At 40.2% G+C, this 13,218-nt stretch overlaps 1 protein-coding gene across 2 annotated transcripts; it reads left to right on the top strand.

The window, feature by feature from the left end:
• The first annotated feature begins 5,123 nt into the window (after nucleotides 1-5,123).
• Nucleotides 5,124-10,822, top strand: LOC118770494 (G/T mismatch-specific thymine DNA glycosylase-like). Of its 2 annotated transcripts, none has more exons than XM_036518210.1 (11): nucleotides 5,124-5,190; nucleotides 5,664-5,736; nucleotides 6,305-6,501; nucleotides 6,887-7,134; nucleotides 7,609-7,678; nucleotides 7,799-7,934; nucleotides 8,808-8,890; nucleotides 9,086-9,180; nucleotides 9,546-9,717; nucleotides 10,002-10,142; nucleotides 10,543-10,822. In XM_036518210.1, exons 2-11 carry the CDS (start codon nucleotides 5,681-5,683, stop codon nucleotides 10,659-10,661), a joined length of 1,317 nt encoding a protein of 438 aa, XP_036374103.1. In that variant the 5' UTR covers nucleotides 5,124-5,190; nucleotides 5,664-5,680; the 3' UTR covers nucleotides 10,662-10,822. The 2 variants fall into 2 exon arrangements, with proteins under 2 accessions (XP_036374103.1, XP_036374102.1); XM_036518209.1 differs by having other exon boundaries at nucleotides 6,884-7,134.
• Nucleotides 10,823-13,218: the final 2,396 nt, after the last annotated feature.

Here is a 13,218-nt window from a genome sequence, read left to right as displayed (position 1 = left end):
GTTGGACTGAGACATGCTTTTTTTGTTTGCAGGTACATGGACTGGGGCAGGAGCACTTATGGTCTGTGAACGGGTTATTCTGCCTGGTATTCAGGCTTGTAAATAGTTTACACCCTGCCCCTTAGTTACATTGTATATACCATTTTGCATGCTATGAAGGGATTCTGTAAGGGGGTGATGTCTTGTTTAAATAAAGGTCTTTGACAAGCTCTCATGTAGAGAGCTTGTAGTTGAAAGCACTTGCTCATTTTTTATAGGGAAGCTCTAGAAATAGTGCTATAAATTTCCCCATTTTTGGCTATTAGGTTTTCTGCCTTTAATTGCCAGGACCCTCATGGACATGGTGGCAGAGCTCAGATGCTACCAGAGTTGCAAGCCTACTACATCCCTGACCTCCTCTCTGTGGGAAGTCCCTTCAAACGCGCATATATATACACACACAATACATTAGGATTAAAGATGTTTGTATTACATCACTGGGCTATACATGAATCAATAGCTTGTGCTATTGTAAGCATATGCCTATAGCAGTCTCTAGACCCACACCCTTCATTTCTTTCATCTCACATGAAGGTTCTCCATAACCTCACCCTATTCTTCCCATACCTTTCCCTCACTACTATTCCCTCACCCCCCAAACTGCTGCAGAAACCTTAACCTCAGCCCTTATAGCCTCCTGGCTAATTAATCAGTCAGGCAACACCTGTGTTCTGACCTCATTCTCATGCTTCCTCCCACTGTCTCTAATTAGTCAACCAATTAAAAGCCTGGGTTGTTGCCACATTCTCATGCTTCCTGACACCACACCCAATTACTCAACCAATCACAAGTCTGGGTTGTTACCATTTTCACATACACATACCACCACCCACATACCACAAATAGTCAACTAATCTGAAAGGAGGTTATAAATCTAGGGATAATGCAAGACTCTGGCAATGCTTGTTACATGGCAAAGCCTCATCTTAGAAACATTACAAAATAGGGTTTTTTGTATTGTTGTGTCTAGAACTGCTCAAATGAGCAACAACTTCAAGGTGTCCTTGAAGCTAGCTAGGATACAGGCAAGGGAAAAGAACTGAGCTAATAACCATACAAAACATCCATTTAAAAATGAGGGGCTGCTTTTAGTTTGTGTTCCAATACTATGGGATTGATTTCAACATCAGGAATTCACCCTCATTTCCAGTTTTTAAATCTCCTTTAAGAATATTTATTTTAAATTCCTGTTTTTTGGATTCAAAGGTGTCAATGTTGCCATGCTTTTAACTTGAAAGTGACAAAGGTTCACCACATTTACCTGGCCAATATCAAAAAATGTATTCTGCAGTAGAATACTGCAGTATTCTGCAGTATTTTCACAAATATCTATATGGCCTCTACAAATTATCCTAGCCACATCTGTCACAGTGTTGCAAAAAGAATGCTGCTAAAAGTATCAACATCAAATCTCGATGACCAACCTTAGCTATGTCAAAGTCTTGCTTCAATTTTCATGGCCTACTGTTCAAAAATGTAATTTTGCCATCTACAAAAAACAATGATATTTATGCAATATATAAACAATGATGTCAAGTTTCAGCTAGATGTTTGGGTGTCATAACTGATGGAAAAATTTGTTCATTCATCTGCAACAGGCTTTTATTTGAGCTTGATTTCAGTATGGGATATGTTGGGCCTTGCAGGCCCCAGACCTCATTTTGCAGATCTGGTTAGTGATACAAGCTAAAATAACCATACCCGTTCACACAAAGGGAAAAGACTTGAGAGTAAAATTTCAGGCATCTCATTGATATATATCTTTATAAAGATTCCAGTGTGTTCGTAAGTGGAAGAAAAATGTCATTTGTAGGATGTGTATTTTGCCCACCAGATGTGTTTTTAAATCAGGTGAACCTTTTTTAATTTATTGATCAATCTCTGTACTGTTTTTCAAAAATATAATATATGGTCTACAGGAAACTATTAAAACAGCAACATGGTCACAATATTTTCTATGGCCATCTTTATGACCTGTAAAAATTATTCTAGTTGCACGTCTTTCAGCTTGCACAAAACCCTCAATAACAACTTTAGGTTATCGAGGGTTTTTTAGAAACCTTTTCATATGATTAATCATGGAATTGCTATAAATGATCATTTTGTTTGTAAAAACATGTAGAACAATGTGTATTTACAATAGCTGTGTTAGGTTTTCGTTTTGTTTTTCGCTTTCCACAGGGCAGAAACATTTCGCCCATCAGTTTCAGCTGAATAAACTCACTTGATAAATTGAATGTCATCTTAAAAGAAAATAAATAAAATAATACTCATGACTAAGCTAAAGCTTTTATTTGTGACATTTGTCTCAAAGTTATGCTGGAATGTACTTTGTGACCATTTACAAAAATTCAGGATTTTTTTCATTTTGTGTTTCTTGCATGGAGGAAGCCTCAGCCCTGGCTTGGAGCAATCCACTGAAAATAAAAGCAATATCACTGCGGATCTTTCTTTTTTCAACACTTTGTGTCAGAAAGAGCTTGTCCATGCTGGATGGTAAGAATTTTGTCGATTTATTCAGACTTGGAGGAGGATTTGTTTTTGTTTGGTTTTAGTATTGGATATGTTGGGCCTTGTAGGCCCAGACCTCTGATTTGAGATATGGCTGGATATACAAGCAAAAATAACCTGCTAAGGTGGTTCCTTCTATCCATCCACCAAGTCTGATGTATTGCCTTTTGACTTCAGTGTCATCTTCAAATGTTCTAACAAGGCATTCACTACTATAGAGAATGTTAATGTGAAGGTTAATGTGTTTCATTCATGAAGGGCTCAAATGTCTGATTTATTCTAACATGGATGTTTTATAGTGGTACCAGTATGTTTATAAAGTGGAGGGAAAAATGTGATTGTTGGTGTATAATGGCACACCATTGCTTTGGTATTCTGGCAAATGTGCTGGATCTAGTTCTACGTTGTGCTTCTGGACTGGGAGCAATCAAGAATACTCTCTGATTCTCCTGGAAGGAAGAGTCCCCAGCTACAGAGAGATCTGCCTTCACCAGGGACATCCTGATGAACCTTCTGTAGCTGAAGATCTCGGATGTCTGATGCATCCACAGGGACAATTTTTGATGTTACGCTGAAGGGGGAGAGGTGCTACAGGGAGATATCTTCAGCACCTCTGCAAGCCTGCTCTGTAACACCCTTGTGGTGCCTGAACCTCAATCATCACTGTACAGGTGTTACACCCATTTATTCCAGTGGAGACAGTGCACGCCTTTCTCTGTGGTATACCAAAATCCTTCCTGGCCATTGAGGCTTCAAGGGGGAGCTCAGCATCTGGATCGGCAAGCACCAATTCAGCGTTGAGCTCCAAGAGGACAAATGGAGTTCCGGCGGGGGGGTGTACCCCCCCGGGGCTCTTTCGCCGTGGTTTCTGACATTACCCACACCAGCTCTCCTATCATTGCAGACAACTTGGAACCAACTTGTGACCTTGTGATCTTGACATGGCTTGTTTGAAAAATGAGTCAATATTTGATTAATTCATTAAAGATTTATTCGTTAAATAAGTGGTTGAATAAGTTTTTTGTTTTTAAATGAAACAATAATAAAAGGACATCGGAATAATAAAAAGCTAAGAATACTTAGCTTTTTATTAGAATTGTTAAGATTACTATTTTTTAAAACATTAGTGGTGATGTATAAAACTGGTGTTTTTGGTGTTAAAGCATTTGAAAATAATGGAGAAAAAATACTGCTCAAGTACTTTTACTAAATGTCACTAGGTGGCAGTACAGTAGCGTTTGGGTAATGGCACAGCAACTGGACGAAGGGCCAGAAGGTACCTATATTTTGATAGTTTCGTTATTCTTTCAGGTCATCCTTTTGGAGATTGGCCCAGTAGGCAATGGTGGTTGTGCAATGTTTCCAGTGTCCCTTGCCACCCAAAGTTAATTTTTTTTTTGTCTTTTTTTTCCCCCCTTTTCAGTATTTATGATGCTGGTGCATCAAATGATCTCACATATCTGGCATTTTGTATTGTTTGTTATCCCATTGTATTTCTGTTCCATTTGTGTTGTATCTATGTATTCGTAGCCTGAATAAAAAAACACTGCACCTTGGGTTTTTGGGTGTTTTTGCTGGAGGGTCCGGTGTAATGAGGGGTGCGCTGGGGCAGCAGTGGAGAGGATGGGCCAGGCTCTGTGCTGCTACAGTAACTACCTCCAACACTCACTGAACCGGCTGATTCAGAAGCTCCTGGGGCATAGTTTTGTTGAAGACTCAGGTCAGCACAGATATGACCAGAATCGGCTTTCACCAGAACTTTGACCCTGGGGTGGAGTTTGTTTCTAGTTAAGGAGAGGGCTAACATATTGTTAATGCAGAAAATTGTACGGGACTCGGGTGTGTGATATGTAGAGAATGATTTACCTCAAGACGAAAAGACATTGCAATGATTTGAGGGGTATGGTGCTGAACTATTCAGATATATTGAACAGTCTAGGGAGGTTAAGATTTGGAGCAGGTCTGACATAGAGACTGACTTCAGAATGCTAGTTTGTCTTTCAAGCAGAGGTCGTAGAAGCAAAACACAAACACACAGGCAATAATATTTAATGTAAATGTTTTGCCGTTACTCTGAGAGAAATGTGTAATTGTTGTATGTATTTTGAATATTTTTAAAGTCCCAGATTGGAACCTCAGTCTAGCTGGGGCGACACTGTTTCAAACTAAAACTACAAGTCTCTGGTGGTCATTCAGAGCTTTAATTGTGCTTCAATTGAATTGATCCGTCTGTCTATTTTTCTCAGCCAATGGTATGAAGGAACCAGAGTTCAAACGTCCAAAAGAACTAAACCGATACAGAACGGGGGGTTATATCATGCTATCTTTCTATGTTATAAACTTAACCAGGCCCTTCCAAGGATATGCAATGCTTAAAGTAGGCTGAAAGATGAAAGTGACTTTTTAAGCTCATATGTCAACTAATTCTTATCTCTGAATTTGACATGAAATGTATGGACAAGTGACGTACCCCCGTTTTGCTTTTGGTATCTTCTGGTGTCAGAGTTGACACAAGTCTGTTTCAGGCTGGTCTTTTGTTTCTGTCTTGGAGTTGACGGGTTTTGTGTTTCTGGAAAAAAGTTCAGATTTGCCTTTTTTCTTTTCATGAATGAAACAAAATTTGGACGGTGTTTGAAACAGGTACGTGGGTAACGAATGTGTCTATACGGGAAACTGTATCTGTTAATTTTACTGTAGGTATTCTTTCTTTTAGTTATCCGGTCGAACTAGCCAGCCTGTCTGAGTATGAGCTGCTGGTCACTTGTTGGCTATTTTTAACCAATGAACACGTTAGCTGGCTAACTAGCTACCTTTGTATAGTTAGCAGTTTGTGATGTAGCTAGCTACGATTATATAATTGTATTGAGAATGTGTGTTTTTTTTAATCATTGTTTGCTAACATTAGTTAACGCTACGTCTGTTCTGGGGTCTCGGTCGTATCAGTCTTTACTAGTTAGCTAGATAGCTTGCAAGCTAATCATTGTCGAAAATTGCGCCCAAATCTCTCTTCATTCATCAAGGATTTATCAACAAGCAGTCATTTTGGATGTTGGCTAGCCATCTTTAAAATATTTGTAGCTAACATCGTCATGAATGTTATTGATCTATTTAAGTAAATCCACCCATAAAGATGGAAGAAAAGCAGTTTTCATCTTTGACGGTCCCTTCGGAATATCTTCAACATTGGTGAGTTGGCTGGCGTTACCCCGCATAATTGAGGTGCTAGGGAGTTTTCATTTAACCAGATTTCTCCATAGCTAAATCAGCCAGTACGTCCTGCAATATACTTTAAAGTAACACGAGTTTTACGTGTTGCAACTTGCTAGCTGTCCAGCTCACTACACGCAAAGCAGTTTTTGTTGTCGTGTTAATTATTGCAACATATACATTGCAAACGCAGCAGTGGTATTGTACAGCCTGCTCTGATTGTGTCGCACCAAACATTTAGATTCCTCACCCACATACTAGATAGAACTTTTTTTTTTTTCCTGTAACACAGCGCCTAATTTAGACTAGCTAATTGTGGGAAATGTCGGGTGGACGAATGTGGGGAAAGTCTTATTGGCGCCTGACCTGAGTTTTCTATTGTAATCAAGTGTGTTTCAGTTGAATAGGATTTGTGATAGTGAATTCATGTTGGATTTCCTCACATGGGGCTCCTTGATGAATGTTCATGGCTCAGGAGAGCTCAGAGGAAAACTAAGATCATGAAAGGTGTTTTTTTTTTTTTTTTTTTTTTTTTTTTTTTGTACAGGATCCAGTCTGTTCAGCACATCCAGGCCCTCCAGGCCATGCAATACCAGCAGCTGGCCAATGCAGCTCGCTTCCTGGAGGGGCCGAGGGAGGAGAGGGTGATGACAGGGGTGGCTGTCCACCAACAGCCAAATTCCCAGGATTCACCAGGAATCCAACAAATTCATCAGGAGCCTAACACCCCTGCATCGGTGCAAGGTACTGTTCCATACCACACCTTGGGTGTGGTGTAACACCAGTTACATAGTGTTAACCTGTTCCTTTCCTATGTGTCTGAATGCTGTGTGTCCTAACGTAAGCCGTTAGAGGCCATGATCAGATTTTTCAGATGTCATAGGTCTTTAGATCTCTAGATTTTCTAAGAACAGACTTTCATGAAGCCATATACCAGGTGAAAAAGGGCAGGAAGGGAGGGAAAAGCCATCAGACGGAACTGGTGATCCTTGCCTTTTTTTTTTCCTTTCTTTGCCAGTTAATTCATTACAGTGAATGTCATGTTTAGTCATTTATGCTGTGGTTTTGGCACATGTGGATTAGTGTTGTCTGTAATCCACCTTCATCGCCTTTGCCTTCCTCCCAGCAGCTCCAACAAAGGGGAAGAGAGGGAGGCCTCAGAGCAAGGCGTCCAACGGGGAGCCCAAGAGCAAGCCTGGCCCAAAACCCAAGAAGGCCAAGGAAGGGGAAGAGCCCAAGGAGGGCAAGCAGGAGAAGATCGATGAAGCTTTCAAGAAGGTCAAGCGGAAAGTGGATAGATTCAAAGGCATGACTGAGGCTGAGGTCATGACCAAAACCCTGCCTGACATCCTCACCTACAATCTGGACTTTGTGATTGTAAGTTAAGCATACAAAATTGTGTGGATATTGTGTGACAGACAGGCTTAGTGGGCCAGATGTTTTTTTGGACAGCTCTTAAGATTACATTATTGCCATTATAGCAGAACGTCTTATCCAGAGCAACTCGCATAATTTTATACATGTTGTTCATTTATACAGCTGGATATTTACTGAGGTAATTCTGGGTTAAGTACCTTGCCCAAGGATACAGCAGCAGTGCCCCAATGGGGGATCAAACCGGCAACCTTTTGGTTATGACTCCTGCTCCTTACCACTATGCTACACTGCTGCGCCACTTGGGCAGATGTAAGTCACTAATTGCTAGGAAAGATTGGTGGCAAATTTGCATTTTTAGCAATGATTCTCACAGAACAAATTTGTTTTGTAATTTTGTCAAATTACTGTTTCTGTGGTATGGAAAATGATTTACTGTAGTCACAATCACTTCTTTAACAAAGAATTTCTTTTCAGATTGGAATCAACCCAGGATTAATGGCAGCTTACATTGGGCGATGGTTTCCTGGACCAGGAAACCATTTTTGTAAGTTGCAGACCACAGATTCTGCACTGTGATACACAACATACTTTTTGCCTCCATTTCTGTGTGATTCTCCACGGTCTATGAACTTGTACATTTAATGATTCTTATTAATGCCTTTAGGGAAGTGCCTCTTCTTGTCCGGTATGACGGAAGTACAGCTCAATCATATGCATGATCAGACACTGCCAGAGAAGTATGGGATAGGATTCACCAACATGGTGGCGAGGACCACGCCGGGAAGCAAGGATCTCTCAAGGTAAGAGGGGGAGACAATGCATTCCTCTCTGAGACCCAGTTACTGTACCATCCCTTCCATTTTTATTTACCTCTTTTTTTTTTTTTTTTAAACTTGAATAAAACGAGCAGAACTCTTACTCAGTTTTAACAAAGAACAGGGAATGATGGCATAAAAAAGCCAGTCCGTTATAAACTATGTAGCGAGATTTCCTATAAAATACTAGAGTATTACTTCATTCTACATAGTTATTAAAACAGTTTTTCCTTTTGGGTGAGGTGAAGTGGACTGGTGGTAGAACCTGGTGGAAGACTTCAGTTTTTCTTGCCCTAGAGTGACTAATGGCCTGCCAGTCTCTCACTGGATGGAGACTAACCATGTGGTGTGCTCAAGCGCTCAAACAAGCAGTTAGAATCCAAAACACACTGAGTTAACAGGTTGCACAAGTTAACTCATGGTAGGGCTTGAATAGTGTTCTCACACTCACTGTTTAGGGAGTGATGTTAGCCTGGTCTGACGCTGTTGCTCATACTGCTTGAATAGTTGAACTTTTCTTTTGTGCTGGTCACTGTGGATAAGTGTGTGCTAAATGAAAGTAATGTAGTGCTCCAGTCCACTAGCTTTAGGTAACATTTCTCCTCTACTCACATGATGTGCTCAGCACATGAAAATCTATTTACTGTGGAAGCTAATGAAGTTTTTAAATTGATGTAAAAAGTAGTACACTGTGTGTTGGTGTGTGGGTGTGTGTGTGTGGGGGGGGGGGGGGGGGGCGCATGAGAGCAATCCTGTGTTTTTCATCAATTTATAATTGCACTAAATATGCAATAAATTCTCGGCAACGTACTTTGTCCTGAAAACATGGATTGATACATTTTCATTTTTTTTGTACAGCAAAGAATTGAGAGAAGGAGGAAAAATTCTTGTGGAGAAGTTACAGAAGTATAAGCCTCTCATAGCTGTCTTCAATGGGAAGTGTAAGTAATAATCTTTATTAAAGAAAGCAGAAGATTTAGTCAGTTCAGAGAAATGTCAGAAATTTTAAATGATACAGTTCATAATTACTTTAAAAACCTACCTAGAACCTACCCTTCGAAATCTTGTTAAAATGATGGAATAAGTGTTCAAGGTGTAACATGATTTAAATTTGTATGATACTTGTCTGTCTTCAGGTATTTATGAAATGTTCAGCAGAGAGATTTTTGGGTTTAAGCCAAAGAACCTTGAATTTGGTGTACAGCCCCAAAAGGTTCCAGAGACAGAGACGGTAAGCAATCAGTGCTGTCACGGCAATTACAAGTCCATAGTAAAGAGAAAAATGAGAGTTGAATTTTGCATTTATTTCAGTTGTGTAGCTGTATTATGAAATGTGGCAGACATCAGTGCTGGCATTAGTTTCTTTTCATGCTTATTTGACATTTGTGGGGAAAAAGTGTCTATTGCATAGTGGAAGGCATTTAGCTTTGTCAGCAGTGCTCACAGTAAGACATGGACACATTTTACAATATGAGTGTGAAATCCTTTTATTATATCATGATATTGATATATTAGGCGCATCTTCCTACCAGAAACGTCTGTTTACAGGAAGGGGTTTTGTGAGTGTCAGCCAGTTTTCCCTTCCCACCGATGCAGGTGTGCTACCTCATGCCCTCCTCGAGCGCTCGGTGTGCCCAATTCCCACGCGCCCAGGACAAAGTGCACTTCTACATCAAGCTGATGGAGCTGCGCGACCAACTCAAGGGCGTTGTCCGGAACAACGAAGTGGAGGAGATAAAGTACACCTTTGACTTGGGCATGGCCAAAGGTAACGGGACACCCAAGGGGTCCAGCTAAAGGTTGCAGTAGAGTAGTGTCTTGTGTTTCTCACCCACACCCAAGGCTTTCTTAACTGTATGAAAGGGATAAGGGATACTGACAAAGTGTGGCTGTGCTTGTGATATACCCAGCATTCCATTTATCTATACTATGCTCACAGCTGATTAATTCCTCAACGTGGAAAGGAAGATGAGTATGTTCCTAGTGTTAGTCCCACCTCTAGTTCGTAGTGCTTAAGCCGCTTGACAATCGTTCATCCTCTCTGCCTTTCAGAGGATGCCAAGAGGGTAGCCGTCAAAGAGGAGCAATACGACCCCGGGTACGAGGCGGCATACGGTGGGGCGTACAGCGAGGCGGGGCCTGGGGAGGAGCAGAGCAGCGGCCGCTGCGGCTTCTCCGCTGCAGGAGAGACTGGTGAGTGCACACAGCCACCGCGTCGGGCATCTGCTGCTGCAGTCCCGCCGATCTCCCATGTCTCCTCACAGCATAGTGTGACCTCCTCTGTGTTTGGTCTGATTAATGTTGATAAGTGATCCAACCAAGCACAGTGGCATTCAAACACACTTGCCATACCTTTTGGTATAGTGTACCGAAATGTGATTTAACTGAAGAATAGCACTTTTTTTTTTTTTCTAAAATAAAATTTTAAACATTTAATACTATCAAAACTGCACAGCTGTAAAAGCATACGTTTTAGAAATCATTGCAAATGTTAGCACCGGATTGTAGACAGTAAAATAAACCATGGTTGATTCGGAGATTCACTTCTGTTGTTTTGTTGGAAAGGACGTAATGATTCCTTTTTTCCCGGTAGAAGCGGCCAGTAAGGAGACCACACTGCCAGCTGCAGTGGGGAGGGTTCCGGAAGGACAGTGGATGATGCAGTCTTTCACTGATCAGATCCCAGACATCAGCGGCGGCGGCACTGCGTGAGGGGGGGGCGGACCCTCTCAGGAGTCCTCAGTGGAAGCTTGTGACGGCTGCAGGGTTAATGCTTCCTCACGCCACAGAACCCCTGCTGAGCTCAACAGCAGTGGGCAGTACTGCAATCCAGTGAAAAGCCAGAAGAGGAAGATGCTGTAGTCATTAACTGCTCCCGCTATGAATTGGAAATAGATTAGTTCATCATATCGGGAATTATTTTTGGTAGTTTTTATATATAAAATTGTAACTCATACAGTTGTGTTTTTAATGCTGTTTCTAGAGAATGAAAAGATTTTACAGAATCTATGATCTTACATCATATTTTTATGCTTGGAAGTGTTTTTCTCCTGGCATGAATTTATTGTGATTTATCATTGCATCAGCCGTAAATCAGGGATTTAAACAATACTTGATGTTTTCTAAAAGAGCACACTTGACTGTGAGTGTGCAGAATTCGAACTTTTGTTCTTGCATATTTTTCCATAATTTACTCCATGTAGTTGACACATTGAGTGCTACCTGCCTGTTTTCCAGTAGTGCATTATGTCTGAGGTTTCTGGTTGATAATTGAACGGAACAGCAGGACAATACCTGTGACCTTGGAAGTACTTGACAGAGTAAGTGTATCAGTGTAGGTTAAACTAAATATATTAGGTTGAGGTTTTAACATTTACATTTTGAACAATACAGAAGGTGAATTAGGTGCATTTTATACAGAAGGCAGATCATTCTTTTTTTGCTCAGGATATTTCTGTGTAATGTAATTATCATATGTACAGAGAACTGAAATGCCAGCTGATTTTGGGAGAAACCTGCAGACTCATATGCCAGTGTTAACTTGTCATTGGCAAAAGGGACAAAGCTACTGATCTGATGCCATTAAGAGCAGCTGTCCCCTACCACAAGAGTAGCTACTATTCAGAACCGAACAGAATAAGTACTGTGCCTTTTATAAGACCCAAGCAAGTTACACCCCTTTATCCTACTGAACTGCTGCTGAAATAGTATTTGAGAGGAGTAAAATGTGTGAATGCTCAAAGATGAAGCTTATCAAGGTTTCACTGTCTCCAAACACTATGACTGAATGGAGAAAATGCATTAAATTGGCTCATCAGCCTTTAATATGTTTACAGTGTAATTTCTCAGTGCTGTATTTTTATTTTACTGTTATATTTAACTAAGTGTTTTCACAAGTGTATGATTTTAGATGTCAGTTGTCTTTCAAAAGTATCACTAAGAGCTTTTGGAGAATGCATTTAATATAGTCAAAGTTGTGTTTTTTGTTTTGTTTTACTTGTTGGATGCTGGGATTTCTCATGAAATTGTTCAAAATGTTGGTGGTTGGAATTTGAAAGGCTGGGGAAATTGTGAAAAGGGATGTAGGTCAGTACACAAAGGTACAATACGTATGTTTAATAACAATCATAAATCAAGGGACCAGAGAAATGGTATTTATTTTCCTGTAATTACAATTTTAAGCCCAGAAAAGTGCACTTTCCATCTTCTCCAAAAAATACTGTCCCAAAAGGACCTTTTAAAATTCATAATCGCCATGGTCACATTGCCCTCAGGTACATTGTCTTGTTAACTGTTATCATGTGTTTGAATAGAGAAGGATTTACTGTATATGAATGGGTACTGGGCTCTGGGTCTAATTTAAGAATTGACTGAATAGATTTTCAGAAATGCAGATGTTCCTGTTTCCTTTGCCACCACCACATTTTCAGTTGACATCATAATTCATTGGTTTACATTATTGGTTTCAAAAAACATTTTTTGAACCTTTTTATTATGCTAAACATTACAGTTATGAAACTTGTGTTTCTTTTCATTAAGTTTTATTTGTGAACCACTCGGTTGTTACAAGGGGATAATTGTGGGTTTGAACCTGTGACAAACTCACAGGATCTCTCAGGTCAAAGTGCACCTGGACCTGGCTCCACAATGGTGCTTGGCAGCTATTTCACAATCTGAATGAGGATTATTTGTGAAGTTATGACCAAATTAGTGTGTAAACTGTTGGAAAAAGAAGCCATGTTTTGCAAATGTGCTCAATATTACTGAGTCAATAAAGGTTTTTGCAGATACCTTAAGATTTGTGTTATGTTTTATTAGCCTGCTAATAATGTCTGTTCACAAGTAAATCATTAAAGCTGTTGTAACTGCTCAAAGGAAAAGTTGGGTGCATCAGAGTATAGGGGATTTGATTTATATTACTGCAGATAGGGATCCAAAATATTTTCCTCCATCTCAACATTTATGGAAGCGTGCCATGTACAAACCAATTTGTGTGCTAGAGTCAGAATCGAAGCAGGGGGTAACTGCAGGCGTGGGGAGCTGAGGTCACACAGTGGTCTTGATTTAGTGTCACAATCATAGATAAACGCTCTCTTTATCTATGATTGTTGATCGATGACAGGTTTGTCTGATATTTGGATTTTTACAGATTGATCTTCTTGGTTAATTTTCTTTTTTCAAATTTGTACATGGAACCACAGGACAAGACTTTGAAAGGACACTGTGGTCACAGTGCTCACACTGAGCTGTCTTGTCTCTCACTTCTTGA

This window comes from Megalops cyprinoides, chromosome 23, assembly GCF_013368585.1.
Source record: "Megalops cyprinoides isolate fMegCyp1 chromosome 23, fMegCyp1.pri, whole genome shotgun sequence".
NCBI classification, from domain to species: domain Eukaryota; kingdom Metazoa; phylum Chordata; class Actinopteri; order Elopiformes; family Megalopidae; genus Megalops; species Megalops cyprinoides.
Note: the sequence above shows the minus strand (reverse complement) of the source record. Positions and strands in the feature narration are given on the sequence as shown.